General features: G+C 40.7%; 1 protein-coding gene across 1 annotated transcript in view; it reads right to left on the bottom strand.

Annotated features, from left to right (window-relative positions):
* The window catches only part of MUC21 (mucin 21, cell surface associated), a 68,770-nt gene extending 49,028 nt beyond the window's left edge, over positions 1–19,742 (bottom strand). The window contains exons 1-3 of the mRNA XM_072748610.1: positions 19,661–19,742; positions 11,806–12,806; positions 11,052–11,217 (exon numbers count right to left, since the gene is read on the bottom strand). Coding sequence (XP_072604711.1) covers positions 11,052–11,217; positions 11,806–12,806; positions 19,661–19,742 — 1,249 coding nt within the window. The remainder of the gene's footprint in view (positions 1–11,051; positions 11,218–11,805; positions 12,807–19,660) is intronic.
* Positions 19,743–20,040: the final 298 nt, after the last annotated feature.

The following is a 20,040-nucleotide window of genomic DNA, read 5'->3' as shown; positions in this document are numbered from 1 at the left end:
TTGTCAGAGAAGAAATTAGATAAGGAAGATTCAGAGATACAAATTTCTAGTAATAAAACAAGTGACAGAGATGAAAAGTACAGCAGAGAGAATATGATCAATAATATTATAAGAACATTGTATGCTGACAGATGGTGACTACATTTATAATGGGAATACTTCACAGCTGGGTCTGGATGGAGGATATATAAGTACATGCATTGGTTAAAATTCAACAATTTGTGGGTCTTTTTTTTTTTAAGATTTTATTTATTTATGAGAGACACAGAGAGAGAGACAGAGACAGAGACAGAGACAGAGACACAGGCAGAGCAGGCTCCATGCAGGCAGCCCGATGTGGGACTCAGTCCGGGACCCCAGGATCACACCCTAGGCCAAAGGCAGACTGTCAACCACTGAGCCACCCAGAGATCCCGAAATTCAACAATTTGAATACTTGTGCCACTTTGCACATTTTACTGCATATATGTTAGCCTTAATTTAAAAGTTAAAAAAAGAAAAAGAAAAACTCTCAGAAGACTCTTTTAGGTTAATATTCAGCCCATATGAAGTGCAGTGGCTCCTCACCCCCAGTGTTGTTTTTCTCATTTCAAGGAGTCTCCCCTCCACTTCTTTCCCATTTGTTCTCTGAGGGGAATTCATATCTCCTAATGGTCATGTGGAGAAAGGACTCAGGTCCTTCAAGCAGGTCTCTCTTGAGCTCCCTCTGTGGAGGCAGAGAAAAATCAAAGCCATCCCACCTAAAGTTTAGCATTAGCACAAGTACAGCCATCTTAGGCCCCTGTGAATAAGAGCTGAACTTTATAGGAAAAACTGTGAATGTCCTCAATGTCCTCGGCAGGGAATCCCATATCAGAAAGACAACAGAGCCCACGCCCATGGTAGAAAGCCCCATATTAGAATGAGAACAGAGCTCAATGCCCTTGAAAGCCCCATATCAAAATGTAAACAGAACTTGAGAAATTCCTCCCCCCCTTCTGAAAATTCCCTAGACCAGCCTATAAAAAACCCAGCTGTAACCCACTTCGAGGTCCAAGTCCCTGCTCCACTGTGTCGGTGCACTTGGACCCAAGCTCGAGCTTGTAAATAAACCCTCGTGTGCTTGCATCGGTGTCAGCTCCTTGGTGGTTTCTCGGATTCGCAATCTGGGCACAACACCTCTTATCCCATCTGGTCAGTTGGAGCCTGTGCTGGTGTCCAACAACCCTAATACACAGTGCTACTGTTGTCTCCATTTTATAAATGAGGCAGCCTGATGTGGGACTCGATCCTGGACCTCGGGATCATGACCTGAGCCAAAGGCAAGCGCTCAACCACTGAGCCACCCAGGCGTCCCCAGAGGTCATTTTTGAGTGGCCTTTTGGAGAGTCAGTTCTGAGGACTATGAAGGAAAGAACACACAGAGGCTGAAGGCTTAGAACTTTTGTCTGTTTTGCAGAGTAAGACATCATCACAGTGTAAGGAATTTCTGGAACCAAGCACTTATGTAAAATAGGCAATTTGTAAACACCTAGTACAGATGTGAAATCCTTCCTTCTCTTGTGCTGAAAGTTTTATTTAGGAAATTCCTGAGTTCACTCCCTGTCTCCCAACCTCACTGTGCCCTTCTCCAAACTGGCTGGACAAGAGTCTGGATTCTCTTTCTGAATCCTCGATTCCAGGAGAGTTCTCGTCTGTATAAGGAGTCACAAAACTGCCTTTTCCTATGACATGTTGCTTATCAGAAAATAACATAAAGAGAAGCACAATCTTTTGTGAAATACAGACCTAGATGGTCCATGTCTCTGACCCATCTTCCCACAAGCTGGCCCCCTGATGGAAACAGTTATCCTTGGATTTGCAAGTGAAGCTCTTTCATAGGGTTGTTTAGACTTCATCGAATACCTTGAATCACTGTTTGTGTAGAAAGTTTTTATGTGCTTGAGAAATGGTCTTCAACTTTTTCACTCAGATACTTTGAAAAAGAATTTTGAAAAACTGTATATTCCCCCATCTGCTTATGTGTAATCTAATGTTTAAATCACAAATTTAATAATTACAAAGAATATAATTTCTACCATATTGTAAATATAAACAATGAAACAGTTTCACTACTCTTTAAAATGTTTCAGCTCTGAGTAGCATGTCAACTCTGCAGCCTCTCAATACTCACCAATATTCTTTTTAATAGCAGATAAGCAGGTTCTTCCTCAACAGTCAAAATTTCACATAGTTCCTTCTGCACTGTGAACATTTTCCTTGCCCCACGTTATTGTATTGTAATATTGTATTGTAATATTTTTTGCTTGAAGGGATTTTATTGGGCATGCTATCATGCTTCTATGCACCAAAGGATATGTTTTATGTGTGTGTGTGTTTTTTTTTTTTTTTTCTCATGTTGTCCTGTTTGTTTTCTATCTATTCTCAGTTTATGATCTCTGCCATTCTGAGTAAGAGACAGGCAGGGCTAGGTAGGGAGAGATGGGGAGGGGGCTCTGGGAGCAGGCTCACAGAAATCCCAAAAATGCTGAAGTCTAAGGAAACCAGAGATAAGGGAACAACGACCACCCTGCCCTAGGTGTGGGTGGGGTGGGTGTCTTTTTTATGACAGTCACCTGTGACCCTAAAAAGAAGTAAGCCATAAAGATGTTATCACCAGTCCTTACTCAAACCAAGACAGCACAAGAATGATAAGGCCACAAGCTCCCTGGCCAGTAAAAGACTGTCAGTGGAGACCCCCATTGGCAACCCTGTTGCCACTCCTGAGAACTTTTTCTGCATCCTTGCTTGATACACTTCTATCGCTTTACTCACTCTCCTTCAACACTCAACCAACTGAGCCACCCAGGAGCCCTGGCATAGCATTTTTTATTTTAAGCTTTTATTTTAATTCCAATATAGTTAACATATAGTGTTATATTAGTCTCAGGTACATAATATAGTTATTAAACACTTTCATGGGGATCCCTGGGTGGCTCAGCGGTTTAGAGCCTGCCTTCGGCCCCGGGTGTGATCCTAGAGTCCCGGGATCAAGTCCCACGCTGGGTTCCCTGCATGGAGCCTGCTTCTCCCTCTGCCTTTGTCTCTGCCTCTCTCTCTCTCTCTCTCTCTCTATGTGTGTCTCTCATGAATAAATAAATAAAATATTTTTTTAAAAAACCACTTTCATGCAACACCCTGTGCTCATCACAAGTGTACTCTTAATCTCTATCACCTGTTTCATGCATCCCCCTACCCATCTCCCCTCTAGTAACCATTAGCTGTTCTCTATAGTTAAGAGTCTCTCAGTTTGTTACTTTTCCCCTTTACTTGTTTTGTTTCTTAAATTCCACATACAAGTGAAATTACATGGTATTTCTCTCTCTGACTGGCTTATTTCCCTTAGCATATTTCTCTCTAGCTCCACCCATGTTGTTGCAAATGGCAAGGTTTCATTCTTTTTTATGGCTGAATAATATTCTATCGCATATGTATATTGTCTCTTCTCTATTCATTCATCTATTGGTGGACATCTGGGTTGTTTCCGTAATTTGGCTATTGTAAATAATGCTGCAATAAACATAGGGGTGCATTTATCCCTTCGAATTCGAGTTTTTGTATTTTGGGGGTAAATACCGAGTACTATGATTACTGGATCATAGGATAGTTCTATTTTTAACTTTTTGAGGACCCAACATACTGTTGTCCAGAGTGGCTGCATCATTTGCAATCCCACCAACAGTGCTAAGTGTTCCTTCTTTTTTTTTTTTTTTTTTAATTTATTTATGATAGGAACACAGTGAGAGAGAGAGGCAGAGACACAGGCAGAGGGAGAAGCAGGCTCCATGCACCGGGAGCCCGACATGGGACTCGATCCCGGATCTCCAGGATCGCGCCCTGGGCCAAAGGCAGGCGCCAAACTGCTGCGCCACCCAGGGATCCCTAAGTGTTCCTTCTTGACATCCTCACCAGCACCTGTTGTTTTTTTGTGGTTTTGATTTTAGCCATCCTGACAGATGTGAGGTAATATCCCATTGTAGTTTGGATTTGCATTTATCTTATGATGAGTGATGTTGAACATGTCTTCATGTGTCTGTTGGCCATCTGTATGTCTTCTTTGGAGAAATGTCTGTTCATGTCTTCTGCTCATTTTTAAGTTGAATTATTTGTTTTTTGGGAGGTATATGAGTTCTAATTGTTTTTTTTTTTAATTTTTTTGTATTTATTTATGATAGTCATAGAGAGAGAGAGAGAGGCAGAGACACAGGCGGAGGGAGAAGCAGGCTCCATGTACCGGGAGCCTGATGTGGGACTCGATCCCGGGTCTCCAGGATCGCGCCCTGGGCCAAAGGCAGGCGCCAAACCGCTGCGCCACCCAGGGATCCCGTATATGAGTTCTTTATATATTGTGGGTTTTTTTTTTTAAGATTTTATTTATTTATTCATGAGAGACACAGAGAGAGACAGAGAGAGAGAGAGAGAGAGAGAGAGAGAGAGAGAGAGGCAGAGACAAAGGAAGAGGGAGAAGCAGGTTCCATGCAGGGAGCCTAATGTGAGACTCGATCCTGGATCCCAGGATCAAGATCTGAGCCAAAGGCAGACACTCCACTGCTGAACCACCCAGGCATCCCTTCTTTATATATTTTGGATACTGACCCTTTATCAGATATGTCATTTGCAAATATTTTCTCCCAGTCAGTAGGCTGCCTTTTACTTTTGTTGATTGTTTCCTTCGTTGTGCAGAAGCTTTTTATTCTTATGTAGTCCCAATAGTTTATTTTTGCTTTTGTTCCCTTGCCTCAGGAGACTATATCTAGAAAAATGTTGCTATGGCCCATGTCAAAGAAATTACTGTCCCCTTTGTTCTAGGATTTTTGTGGTTTTAGGCCTCACATTGAAGTCTTTAATCCATTTTGAATTTACTTTTGTATATGGTATAAAAAAGTGGTCTAGTTTCATTCTTCTGCATGTAGCTGACCAGTTTTCCTGGCACAATTTGTGGAAAAGACTGTCCTTTCCCCATTGGATATTCTTTCCTACTTTGTTGAAAATTAATTGACCATGTAATTGTGGGTTTATTTCTGGATTTTCTACTCTGTTATGTTGATCTATGTGTCTATTTTTGTGCCAATGCTATACCATTTTGATTATTACAGCTTTGCAATATAACTTGAAGTCTGGAATTGTGATATCTTTTTCAAGGTTGTTTTGGCTATTCAGGGTCTTCTGTGGTTTCATACAAGATTTTGGAATTCTTTATTCTATTTCTGTGAAAAATGCTACTGGTATTTTGATAGGGATTGCATTAAATGTGTAGATTGCTTTGGGTAGTATAGACATCTTAACAATATTTGTTCTTCCAATCATAAACATGAGATGTCTTTCCATTTCTTTGTGTCATCTTCAGTTTGTCTCATCAATGTTTTATGGTTTTCAGAGTACAGGTCTTTTACTTCTTTGGTTAAGTTTATATTCTTAGGTATCTTATTATTTTTGGTGTAATTGTAAATGGGATTCTTTTCTTAATTTCTCTTCCTGCTGTTTCATTCTTAGTGTATAGAAATGCAACAGATTTCTGCACACTGATTTTGTATCCTGTGACTTTATTGAATTCATTTGTCAGTTCCAGTAGCTTTTTGGTGGAGTCTTTAGGGTTTTCTACATATAGTATCATGTCATCCACAAATAGCAAAAGTTTTATTTCTTCCTTACTGATTTTGATACCTTTTATTTCTTTTTATTTTCTGATCATTGTGGCTAGGACTTCCAGTACTATGTTGAATAAAAGTAGTGAGAGTGGGCATCCCTGTTTTGTTCCTGATCTTAGGGGAAAAGCTCTCAGTTTTTACCCGTTGCGTATGATGTTTACTGTGGATTTTTCATATAAGGCCTTTATTATGTTGAGGTATGTTCCATCCAAGCCTACTTTGTCGAGGGTTTTTTTTTTAACATGAATGGATGTTGTACTTTGTCAAATGCTTTTTTTTGGCATTTATTGAAATGCTCATATAGTTTTTATCCTCTCTTATTAATGTGATGTATCATGTTGATTGATTTGCAAAAATTGAACCACCCTTACATCCTGGGAGAAAAATCCCACTTGACTGTGGTGAATGATTTTTTTTAATGTATTGTTGGATTTGGTTTGCTAGTATTTTGTTAAGGACTTTTGCATCTATGGCCATTGGCGATATTGACCTATAGTTCTCTCTCTCTCTCTCTTTCTCTCTCTTTTTTTGTGATGTCTTTATCTGGTTTTGTAATCAGGGTAACAGTGGCCCTATAGAATGAATTTGGAAGTTTTCCCTCTTCTATTTTTTGAAATAGTGTGAGAAGAATGAGTATTAACTTTTTAAATGTTTGGTAGAATTTGCCTGTGAAGTGTCTGGTCCTAGACTTTTGTTTGTTGGGAGATTTTTGATTACTGATCCAATTTATTGCTGGTAAACAGCATGTTCAAGTTTTCTATTTCTTCCTGCTTTAGTTTTGGTAGATTATATTTTTCTGGGAATTTATCCATTTTTTTCTAGGCTGTCCAATCTGAGGCATATAATCTTTAATAATATTCTCTATTAATAGTTTGTATTTCTGTGGTTGCTGATTATACCAGAAGATATGTTGATAAACACTTTAAATATTTTCCTGTGGTGTGTAAGACTCTAAAGTTTAAATTTCACAGTCCCCAATAACCCTTTGGTGGAATGTAAATAAAAAAGGTTTTCTGATGCAATTATTTTCCATATTTTCAAGAAAATATGAAACATTAACCTACCCAATATAAAAAAACAATAACAAAATTTGTAGTGCTGCTAATACACTCTTAAAATGCATGCATCCTCGTGAAATGGGGACTATATCACCATCATTTTTTACAGATGAACAAACTGAGACCCAGAAGAGTTAAAGAATTTGTGCAAGGTCACACTGAGCTCAAACCAAAAATCAGAAATTCTAGTTCCACAATCCGTATTCTTAGATGACATACTGTAAAGCCTCTCTCTGTTTCTTTCATCTTCAGGAATAACATGAATCATTTGGAAGTAAACATGGAACTTGTAACATCCTCTTCCTTGAAATCATACAAAATATACAGCTATGATTTAAGCAAGAAATTGGTGAACAGGGTGCTTTTTCCCCTGACAGAGAATGGTGTACAAGCCTGGGAGATGTTCTTCACATAATTTGCTGTTTCCTAGCAAATTTTTTGCAAATCTTGAATATTTTTTTTTAATTTTTTATATTTATGATAGTCGCACAGAGAGAGAGAGAGAGAGGCAGAGACACAGGCAGAGGGAGAAGCAGGCTCCATGCACCGGGAGCCCGATGTGGGACTCGATCCCGGGTCTCCAGGATCGCGCCCTGGGCCAAAGGCAGGCGCTAAACCGCTGCGCCACCCAGGGATCCCCAAATCTTGAATATTTAAAAATAGGCAGAAGCACAGATAAGGTGGGTTGACTTGCCATAGGGTTTTGCCTAGGTTAAATAAGGGACTGCCACCTTTATTATTTCATACTGATACTGTCTTTGCTCTGCTTCCATGAGATACTTTCTCAAGAGGGATGCATTCTTTGACAGGAGATTCAAGAAAAGAGACTGTTAAAACAGAAATTCTTATTACTTCTCTCTCACTCTATAATATATCTAAATGAATAACATCCTAACACGTATTGAAATTCCCAGGTTTGTTATATTCCATTTAGTCCCTAACAGGATTTTACATGTGGTAGGGGGAAGCATGAAGCCCTACATTGTGTACATGATGCCTAAATTAGAAATTTTGAGTTATTTGCACCTTCATTTGCACCCTAGAATTTTCTGCACCCCAGAGAAATGCACCATAATAATATGGGAGCTAGAAAGAAAAAAGGTGGATGATTGTAAAATGGGAGTTAGAAAAGTCTAACTGGCCTGATACCCTGAGGTATTCTCAGACAGATCAGGTTTAGGGAAAAGATGAGGATTTTAAAAAATGATTTCTGTAAAATATTCAATACGTGCATAATATTCTTTAGAAGTCTTCATGTACCTCCAAGTGTATGGAAGAGATTCCATTCAAAGATCATTGTGTTAGATCAATAGGGCAAAAACATGAGACCTGGAAGGGGCAGCACTAATTTTTTCCACTTCTTAGACTCGGATCAAACATGCTTGGTGAGCTGTGGCTTTGTCAAGTTAAAACATGTGTAGTCCATGTAAGTGTATTCCATGATGAAAGTTAAGTAATGATGCTTCCAAACTACATGCACGCTCCAGTTGCTGGGAGAAGTGAGATACAGCTTAACCATGTGAATTAATCATAAGCTAAATTGCTTACTGTACTTTGTTGCCTTTCCATTTTCCTCTGTGCTGAAATGCCTACTGCTTTGAGTTATTTGTTGTTTATCTTTGGAAATAAAAAATTTTATTTAAATTATATGCCTAGTAATAATCTTTTAATAACTTTATTGAAATAGAATATACATACCATATGATTCACTTGTTTAAAATAGATGTCAGTGGGAGTGTCTCAGTCAGGTAAGCACCTGCCTTCAGCTCAGGTCATGATCCCAGGGTCCTTGATCGGGCCCCCAACCATGCGCCAACGGGCTCCCTGCTCATTAGGGAATCTGCTTCTCCCTCTCCCTCTGCCCCTCCTCCTACCCGTGCTCTTTCTCTCACTCTGTTCTCTCTCAAATAAATAAATAAAATCTTTAAAAAAATGTCAATGATTTTTGTATTTACAGAGCTGTAGTTGGTGAACCCTTTCACTATGCAGATTCAAACCTTCTCTATTGTTCTTTTACTTCCTCTCATCCACCTCTGTTTTTTTTTTGGGGGGGGGGTGTTTTTGTTGTTGTTTTTTTTTTTTAAGATTTTATTTATTTATCCATGAGAGACACACACAGAGAGAGGCAGAGACAGACAAGGAGAAGCAGACTCCTCGCACAGAGCCCAATGTGGGACTCGATCTCGGCACCGGGATCATGCCCTGAGCCAAAGGCAGATGCTCAACCACGGAGCTACCCAGGCGTCCCTCCACCTCTGTTTTTTCTGTTTTGAACCTTATTACTTGCATATTAGTCTTCCTAAATCTATTCTGCAAGTGTCTTCTATTTTCTGGGTGATTTTCATCTCTGTATTGTTGCGTATAATTAAGCTGTTTTTTCCACTTGCTCTTCCAGGTTTCTAATTTTGTTCACAACAGTGGCCAGCCTCTTCCCATTTTTCTTTTTTTTATTATAATTTTTTTTTTAATTTTATTTATTTTATGATAGGCACACAGTGAGAGAGAGAGAGAAGCAGAGACATAGGCAGAGGGAGAAGCAGGCTCCATGCACCGGGAGCCCGACGTGGGATTCGATCCCGGGTCTCCAGGATCGCGCCCTGGGCCAAAGGCAGGCGCTAAACCGCTGCGCCACCCAGGGATCCCCTCTTCCCATTTTTCTATTGCAATTTTATTTTTTTTTTAATTTTTTTTTATTATTTATTTATGATAGCCATAGAGAGAGAGAGAGAGGCAGAGACATAGGCAGAGGGAGAAGCAGGCTCCACGCACTGGGAGCCCGACATGGGACTCGATCCCGGGTCTCCAGGATCACGCCCTGGGCCAAAGGCAGGCGCCAAACCGCTGCGCCACCCAGGGATCCCTCTATTGCAATTTTAAACTTGAAAATTCATGTTTACATTTTTTAATGATCTAAACGGCTTCCTTTGCCTGACATTCATAGTATGCTTTCCACTGTTCACACTGGTGGGAGGTACATTTTCAGGGCGCTTAACACAGCTTCTCCTTCTGCTGCTGGATCCTTTTAAGTGAAATTGTGATGATGATGATGATGATGATGATGATGATGATGATGATGATGATGATGATGATGATGGTGATGGACCTGCATAGGGCTTAGCATGGCTTCATTGATTAGGATCAACTGGTATGCTCACACTGGAGAAACCCAGTAAATGTTGGCTGAAGGCAGGCGCTTAACTGCTGAGCCACCCAGGTGTTCCGTAAACCCAGTAAATATTGGAAGGCAGAGCAGTTTCCACTGCTACAAGTCAGGGTGAATCTCCCAGCAAACTACTAATTCTATCTGAGGGTTCTGTCCCAGATGGGATTTCTCTTGTTGCCTTGTGGATTTGGAGCAACTCAGCCTTCCAAAATAGCTCCTCTCTGTCCTCCAAGACCTATAGGAACAGGGAAGCTTCTCCCCTGCACCCATGAAAGAGATATGTTCAGCCCTTCTGGAAGGGGACTCATGAGAATCATAGGCTTTATCACAGGTGCCTCTGCTATGAGCCTCTTGAAAGATTAGACCTTGTCCAGAAGGGTTAAAGCCAGAAAGTTTTTCCCTTGGTTCCTTTGGTTTTTCCCTGCTTCACTGTGAGAGAGAAAAGTGTCAACTTGCACCTTTATTTTGACAAGTAGACCAGGTATAGAGCAAATGTAAATGCCCAAGAAACTATGATTTTGAGTGAACATGCCCTGCTCCACAGCACATGTAATTGCACTTGTCCACCTCATCATGCTCTGGGTTCTCTTTTTTTTTTTTTTTTTCCTCTGGGTTCTCTATGTGCCATGACGTAGCCTCTGTGTGCCATAGGCCTAATCAGTGAGCTCAGAGAATCCTGGCACCTGCCTCCCTTCTCATCTCTCCCAATTCAATTCTCCTGTCAATTTGGAGAGTCTCAGAAACACACTGGTCCTGCTTGGGACAAGAAGGATTAGAGAAAGGGGACAGGCAAAAATGACATTTTACTGTGAAGGTTTTGAATGCCAAGCGGGTTCCGGCATGGAGATTCTCTCATACAACTGGGAAAATCAACTCGGCGCTATAGACATCCACTCATGTGCACACACAGATTCTGTTACATATTTTGGATGTGTTTATTTTTTAGCTAAATGACCAATAGAGTCTCCTCTTTCCACAGTCTGGTAAAAGCAAGAGCTAGGGAGTGTCTTCGCCAAGGCTGTCAGAGACCCAAACAAAGCTGAGAGGGGACTTCTGGGGATAAATGAAAGGACTCTGGTCTCTGGTCTCCCAGGTCATCTTCCACCTTGGAGAAAGGGGCACTCTAACTTCAGGGGGCCATTCAGGGCCTATTGTATCCCCTACTCATCTCCATGGCTATTGAGGATACTGGTCTCCTCCAGAACCAGTTACGGCTCCAACTAGGCCTGTGGTGGACTCCGTGATTCCCTCCAGGACCTGAGCCAAGGTTGGGCCCATGAGGGCAGTAGACAGCTGTGTCAAAGACGTTTCTCAGGGATAGGGAATTTCTCTAGAAAAAGAAGGGTGAATCATTTCAGAACTGTATCCCCTTATCCAAGCCTTAACCATGGACTCCTTCTGGAATCTTCCCCCCCTTCATGTCATTTCCTTCACCTAGTACTCCTTCCTCTAGACTTTATTCTTTCTTTTGGCCTTCTCTTCCCACAACTCAATAGTTCCCTCTGCACATTGATTGGCTCTTCCAGTTCTTTTTTTTTTTTTTTTAAGATTTATTTTATTTATTTATTTATTTATTTATTTATTTATTTATTTATTTATTTTAGACATAGAGAGAGAGAGAGAGGCAGAGACACAGGAGGAGGGAGAAGCAGGCTCCACACTGGGAGCCCCATGCGGGACTCCATCCCGGGACTCCAGGATCGTGCCCTGGGCCAAAGGCAGGCGCTAAACCGCTGAGCCACCCAGGGATCCCCAGCTCTTCCAGTTCTAACTTGCTACCTCTTTTTAGTAACACTCTCCTGATCTTTCTTTCCTTCCAACCCACCCCCAAACTTGGTGGCCCTACTATTCACATCCCATTTCCTTATGTTTCTACTACTCCTTCCCCCAGACACTTTCCTACATATTAGGCACTCACCACACAGAAGAAGAGCCCAGCAAAGAATCCCACAGCCACTACAACTGAGACCAAAGTAATGAGGAATATTTCCCATGGTTTCAGGGACCCATTGGGTGTCTCTTCATTCACTGGAGTAGTAGCACTTGTGCCAATCTTATTGGAAGTTGTGTGTGTTCCAGTTGGAGAAAGTGTGCCAGAGGCTCCTGTGGTTGCACCTGATGCAATGTTGGCAGCTGTGCTGGTCCCACTGGAAGTCACATTAGATCCAATGTCAGAGGGTACACTGGTCCCTCTGGAAGTCACACTAGATCCAGTGTTGGAAGCTACACTGGTCCTGCTAGAGGTCACACTGGATCCAGGGTTGGCAGCTGTGCTGGTCCCATTGGAGGTTGTACTAGACCCACTATTGGCAGGCATGCTGGTCCCACCAGAAGTCATACTGGGTCTAGTGCTGGAGGCTATACTGGTCTCACCTGAGGCTTCATTGGATCTAGTGTTCACAGGTGTGCTACTCCCTCTGGAAGTTATGCTGGATCGAGTACTGGTGGTTGTGCTGGACTCACTGGAGGTCACACTGGCTCCAGTTTTGGCAGCTGTACCAGTCCTGTCAGAGGTTGTGCTAGATCCAGTGTTGACAGGTGTGTCACTGTAGATTGTACTAGATTCAGTATTGAAGGTTGTGCTGAACCCACTGGAGATCACACTGGATTCAATGTTGGAGGCTGTACTGGTACCATCAGATATTGTGCTGGAACTAGTATTGGCAGCTATGCCAATCCCTCCAGAGGTTGCGCTGGATCCAGTACTGAAGGCTGTACTGGTTCCATTAGAGGTCACACTAGATGCAGTGTTGGAGGCTATACTTGTTCTACCAGAGGTTGTGCTGAATCCAGTGTTGACAGCTGTGCTGGTTCCTCCAGAGATTGTGCTGGATTTAGTGTTGGAGATTGTACTGGTCCCATTAGAGGTTATTCTGGTTTCAGTATTGCCTAGTGTGCTAAACTCAGCGTATGTTACACCTGCTGATAATCGTAAATAACAATAAACACATATTGAGTGTAAATACTTTCTGTTAAATGCCTGGTTAAATTCATTACATTGATAATTCACTATAGCCCTATGAACTAGATACCATTATTATCAACAGCTTAGATGAAGAAATTGAAGCTTAGAAATGTTAACGTTTGCCCATGTTTGTACAGATAGTAAGTAGTAGAGCAGGAATTTGTACTTAGGGCATTGGATCTGCACTTTCAGCTACCATGCTAAATTGCCCTCCCTACCCAGCCTCAACCAGGGTTACATAACTTAGTTCCACTGGTGGTAAACTTATTCCATATTCCACTGTACAAGATCCAATACAAATTAGTATTATAAAGGAATTGTAGAAGCCCTGTGAAACTAGCATATATTGATTAATTCATTCTTAAAGTAGTATTGCTCCCTTCTGAGAAAATATTTTTCGGTGTTCTTAAGAAAACATCTATATCATAATTGTCTGAATAGCTTGTTAATAATAAAGATTCATAGGCAAACCACTCTAGATTAAATGAGATGTAGCCTTTCAACAAGGGACTTGGTGAGGATATATATATATATATATCAATTCCCAGGGGCTCCTGATCTCTATGGCGAAGGCTGGAGAAGCACAAGACATATACAGCTTAAAAATATATGATCTCCCAGGATTAAGGGCTGCAAAGTATAGAAAATCTTTTCAACCTTCTTGGAGACTCCGAGTTAAAGTTGTTTCTTTTTTTTTTTTGTCCCTCACAACACTGGAGGTTGTCCCTCAACCTCCCCCAGATAATCAAAATTAATTAGTGGCTCATTTTACCACTAACTGGAACATGGGTGCCTATCACTTCATTCCACACATGTGAATTTTCTCCTCAGGCTTAATTGAACTAACATTGGATTAGAGTTTGGGCTCTATTTTGGGAAGGCCCCCTGTATCAGCAACATGCTATAAATTGGGGTTAAGATCCGAATCTTGAGTAAAACTAGAAAAAAACTGAGATGACCAAGAGTAAGAATGATACCACAGTCAACTCTTCATGTTCTTAGTAGTTGAAACCCCAGTGAACCACACAGGTTATTACCATTTTATAGATGCAGAAACTTAGGACAAAGAAATTAAATAATTCATCCAAAGTACACAGGTAACAACAATGAAGCCATCATCCATGCACAGGCAATCTGAGACTAGAGTCTATAGTTTTAACCACTTGTTCGGTCTCCTGAGTGATACCTAATTAGATTGAAGTGATTGGGGTAAAATGATGATCCCCATTCTATGGAAGAGAACCAGAGCTAGTCATAGCAGTGGTCAGCACCTCCCAAAGCACCTCAAAGTTTCTCAGATTACCCATTTTTAAAGGAAATCACTCACCAATTTCTAAAAGTAGGAGATGCAGTAGTAACCAACACTTAAGGAGAATGTTTCCTTTCTGCATCTTGATCTGTCTCGTTGTTGGAAAATAGGATGCCTGAGTCCCAGCTGTGGCCAAGATCTAGAAGGCAAAGAACAGAATTCTTAGGAAAGGAGAGTTCAAGGTGAAGAGATGAAGGCTGGAGCTTCCAAGAGCTTGGGTCTCCTAAGTACTTGTTCTTGGGAAGAACTTTGAACTTGAGTAGAAGACTGGATGCCTGGGTTCCTTAAGCTTCCTCCATGCAATGTTCTTGCCTCTTTCTTTATTATAGAAGAGCTGCAAGGACCTTTATAGCTTCATATGGGTTGGGGAGGAGTTGGGAAGTTGATTTATTCTTCTGCCAGCTGTGAGCAGTTAAAAAAACAATACCGAGATTGAGAAGGAATAGACTAGGGGTCAAGAGGAAGGTGAGAAAGGAGAATGACATGATCACACTAGGCAGGGCACTGGACTGGCTGGGTCAGAGCAGGAAGTAGAATGGTATGAGGAGATCAAATTTGTCAGAGTAGAAGGGATCCACCTTCTAAGGTAGGGATGGGGCCAGAAACCTGTTCTACTGAAAGACCTTGTTTCCTGGTCAAGAAGTTCTGTGTGCCCTAATGAAGTGAGCTAAGGGGTGGTACCCTACATCTCTGAAGGAAATGGAAATATGAGACTCAGAATAATAACCAGGGGTCTGGGTTATAGGCAGAAGACAGAGCATTGCAGGGTATGCAGTAGACACTCAACAACACATATTGAATAAACAGGGGGAAAGAGATCCAGGGGTTGATGAAGGCATCTTTGGGGTCTCTGGGGCATGGGGGCTGAGGGCATGGGGAGTGCTGAATGTACGGAACAAGCCATCTGTCAGGCTCATAGCAGATGAAGGGGTGGTATAGGGTCCGCTTCTCATCCTCTGTCAAAGAAGTTCCCCTCTTGTTTGTTTTCAGAGGTAACTGCAGGATCTTTTCTGCCCTGGAATCCTTCAGATATTCTTTCTCATCAACCTAATGAAGCATCTCTCAGTAGAGTATACCACAGATAAGATATTAGGAGATTTCAAGTCTTTCGGGGGAGGGAGATACATAGTCCAAGTCCTCCAGAAATTTCATGTTGGTGTGGACACAGATGTAGCAGCAAAGGACACACAGTCAGCTAAATGAGTATAATTGAACAGACTTAAATGAGCAGAGGGTTTTGGGAGTTCATGTGGAAAGCATCTTGTGGCCTGGACCAGGGGGGTGGATAGATGGGAGTTTCAGTGCACAGTCTGTGTGACCAAAGTCAGCTGACTTCATTACTGTTAATGAGAAGCTCTGTGGAAGAAGCAACATTTCAGATAGCTTATTTGTAGGTGAACAAGTATTTTCAACATGTAAGACCTGTTTGAAAGGAGCAGGAGGTGGTCAGAGACATGAAGAACTTTGAATGAGTGAGTCTGAGAGTCAGGAGGGGATAGAGTGTACTGGAAAAGACTGATGCAGATCTGCCTCAGAGCTGTGAGGCTGAAGCACTTCCTGAGGCTGAAGTGTGAGGAACCATTTAATGACTGGCTGGGGTTGAGACTCCTAGCAATCCCATTTTATGGTTGAGAGGCTATAGCTGTCTAAGAAATCCTTTTTTTTTTTTTTCTCTTCTAGAATTATTTGGAAGCAGAGGTCCTGAATTCAAGTCCAGATTCCACCTTTTAGACATAACCCTAAAATTTTTTGCATGCATACTTATCAGATTCTATATGTAATTAGTATCTTTACTCTCCTTCAAAACAATATAAGAATCTTGGAACTTTAATTATTACTACCCAGTTCCCAACTCATATTCTAATGTCATCAAGTGTTTTAATTCTGTCTTGGTTTTTAACTTCATGAGAGATTATTGTTATCTGCTTACACACCGTAAGCCAGAACATAGTCATACAGCTACAGTAAGCTGAGAGACTGGAGATTACGGTGAGTAGCAGAGTGGGTAAGTGCTTGACTAAAACTTGAGATTATGAGCTTTCCTTCCCAATCCCAGTAGAATGGCTCCCACAAAGAAGAGTGGCAAGAAGAAGGGCCATTCTGCCATCAACGAGGTAGTGACCAGAGAATACACCAACAACGCTCACAAGCGCATCCGTGGAGTGGGTTTCAAGAAGCGTGCCCCTGGGGCATTCAAAGAGATCTGGAAATTTGCTATGAAGGGGATGTGAACTCCAGATGTGCACATTGACACCAGGCTCAACAAAGTTGTCTGGGCCAAAGGAATAAGGAATGTTCCATACTGTATCCATTGTCCAGAAAATGTAACGAGGATGAAGATTCACCAAACAAGCTCTACACACTGGTTACCTATGTACGTATCACCACTTTAAAAAATCTACAGACAGTTAATGTAGATGAGAAAATCACTGATTGTCAGAAAAAAAGGTATAAAACCACAATACATAAATAAAAATACAACAAGAATATGATTGTTCAAGATGGAGCATAGATATTAGTGGACAGTCATAATGCTATGACACACATTTAAACCTACTTGCTTTCTATTCTGTATTTAATAATTCCAATACCTGATCCTGCTATTCTGTGTTTTGTTTCTTGCTGGCTTTCACTGATGCTTTATGACTGAGATGGTTTTACTAGACAGTTATGACTGAGTTTATTTTTCTTGGAATATTTTTTGTAGAAGTACTTTGAAGCCTAAGATGAAGGCATGATCTTCCACAGAGAATTTGCATGTTTTGGCCAAGCACATGGATGCATTACCATTTGACAATTCTCACAAATTAAACGATAGGCTTGAGGTCTTTTGAATAACCCATGATTTGGAACCGCAAACCATGCAAAGTTATTTCTCAAATTATTACAAGCTATTTCTCAAGAGATCTCTCCTCCCTTCCCGTACACCAAGTTTAGAGACAGGTAATTTTGCTTATATTTCCTTAGAGGAAGAGTGGATTTATTTTAGCTTACACTCTCCCTGAAGGTTTCAGATTTATGCAAGAGTGCCCACCCAGGCTGGTCTGACTGAGGCTGTAGTAATACTAACTACTTCACTGGGTTTGGGAGATGCTGGCTTCAGTTACTCCCCTTACCTCCTTGGGTTCCTACTTTAACTTAGTCTTTAATTCTAGCATTTCTTACTTTTCCTGCCAATTCACTGATTTGTTTAAGGAGATATTTTAGCCCACCATTTTAAGTTTTTCAGGGTATTTTAAGTCAATGCACCTAGAGCATTTCAGAGCTACAAATTTAAGTTCTCACTGGACGGTTTTGAAAGAAAAAAAATGATAATGTATTTAAAAGCACTAGCATGGTGTTTGGCACATAATAAACATGTAATTATAAAGGGCAAAGGAAAAACAAAAAGAAAAACATATATATGTAGTAGCCAGTGTATTTTAAGATTTCAATTTGTAGCACATCCCTGTGGTTTTCTCATTGTCACATGGCACTTGGAAGAGACAAAGAAGTAGGGAAGAAGAATCTTCCCAAAGATGAAGGAGATCTAGAAAACAATGAATGGTTCTAAAATAGCTTCCTGTCCACCTAGTTTGTATGATTTGATGCTACAAACCTAGACAGATATTAACTACACTTACTGTGGTGATTGTTTCCCAATGTATACAAATATTGAATCCTTATGTTGTACACTTGAAATTACTATCATATTATATGTCAATTTTACTTCAAGGAAGGCAGGAAGGCAGGAAGGCAGGAAGGCAGGAAGGCAGGAAGGAAGGAAGGAAGGAAGGAAGGAAGGAAGGAAGGAAGGAAGGAAGGAACAAACATCAGATCAGTGAAGATCAGGCTACCAGCCTGCGCTTGCAGAATGCCTGCTGTGTATCTCTCACCAAACAACTCCATAGTGGGGATCCAAGCCATATTAGGCTAATTATATCAAGTTAGAGGGTGACTTCCCACTGCTTTTGGAATCTGTCTTTTCAAACAGCCACAAAAATCATTTCCATAGCTGGAGTCAGTAACACAAGAACAAAACATGAGTTTTGCCAAGATAATCCTTGATGTGAACCCATCTTTCAATGAAGAAGTCCGTGGTGTGAAAATCTTGTTTTCAGCATCTAATATGATAGCTATTATGTCTTTTTTTTTCCTCTCGTGAAAGCCTTAGAAATTAACTCATTCATATTTTTAAACTTCTGTGTTGTTTCTGTCCTCTTAGGCTGCTGATTTAAGCAGACTATGAAAGGATTGCCATTTTCCTCTATTTAAGAAGTATTGCTTTCTATTAATGTTTTTTAAATCTTTGCTTCATTACAAAATGATTCAATAAATTTGCCTTCCTCTGACTTAAAAAGAAAATAAAACCAAATGAAGAATGTCATACAATTACAAATTCTCAGAGGAGATTTTTTTCACCCCTCTCTGTTCAGTGTTAAGTTTCAAGACAGACATTTTTCTCAGTCTCCATGCGCATGATGGGCAATGTAGTTTTATTCTAGTTTAACCATACACTGAGGCTTTAACCCTTAATGCCTCAGCTTTATTTAGGGTTGCCTATTAGACTCCACTCCTTGTTCAAGTCCTGGACTTTGTCTCCTGTAACCTAACTGCTAAGAAGCTATGAGAAAATAAGCTTATGTTAACCAGATTTGGCAGGTGCCCTCAATACAAATCCTGGTTCAGAGCTTCTTTGAGTCTTTGTCAGTCTCTTCCTTCTCTCAGTTGCTGATCTAAATACTACCTACTATCTACCTAGCTAATTGATACAGTTACAAAGATTTGTTTTTTGGCAATTTTTGTTGCTTTTGTTAAGAGGAGTGGTTAACGTAACCACTCACTTACTCACTATATTGCCAGAAAAGTGAAAGTTTTCAAAAGATTATTTTAAGATTACCAATTTTACAATCATACATGATAGTGCATTTAAAGTCCCTTGCTTGAGTACAGTGCTTAACACATACTAATCACTCAATAACAAAGGAAAAAAGAGAAAGGAATGTCCACATGGTTAAACAAATAAGCAAGTGATCTGGCTACCACAAATATTACGAGGTATTTTTTTCAGCTGTAATAATTCTTTTATTTTTCTTATTGGTCACAGGACATCCTGAGGAAACGAAAGAGTAGAAATCCAAAACCAAAAGCGCATACATTATCACTTGCACATCAGAAGATCAAAGAAACCATTCTGAGATTGTGGCTTCCTAAGAGGTTCTCAACTATGGTTAAGCTCAGGGAATATTTTTACTTGAGCTCACATCTAAACCTGATAAATCTGCAAGTCTCCTGTAGAATCTTTTTATCCCCCCTGGCTGGCCTGTTAGTCAAACTCTTAGTGATCTTTTCTCTATTTTCTTGGCTTGAGCATGACTATCTTTAAGGCCAATCCCCTGAAATCCTTTTGGAAGTTCATCCTGATCCATTTTATGGTCACTGCCTTCTCCTCCATGACTCCCTTCTTCCCCAATATTTTCTTTTCTAGAATATCTTCCATTGTTCAGTCTTTGTCTATACTCTCCTTATCCTCCATGACTTCCTTGACAGCCTCCTCTTGGATCCATTTCATGGCTCTTGTTATGGCTTCTTCCATGTCCATGACTCCCCTCATGATTCATGACATAACCACTCTTATGGCTGTGGCTCAATTCACAGTCCATACCATGGCCCACTTCATGTCCAAAGATGTGCTCCCCCATGAACCAGTTTATTTTCCAGACCGTTGAACATCTCAGAGCCCAGTGCTGAGTCTGGGTCTGGACCAAGGTCAATTCTGTGGTCATGGAGGTTACAAATGCCTCTATTTATCAGAGGAAAAGAAAAGTCCTCCTAAAAGATAAAAAACATATATTACTAGAGTTAAATTCTTTCCATTCCAGATCATTAAACCCTCTTAA

Source organism: Vulpes vulpes, chromosome 1 (genome assembly GCF_048418805.1).
Source record: "Vulpes vulpes isolate BD-2025 chromosome 1, VulVul3, whole genome shotgun sequence".
In the NCBI taxonomy this organism is placed as follows: Eukaryota; Metazoa; Chordata; class Mammalia; order Carnivora; family Canidae; genus Vulpes; species Vulpes vulpes.
The sequence above is the reverse complement of the archived record's forward strand: the minus strand, read 5'-3'. Positions and strand labels throughout refer to the sequence as shown.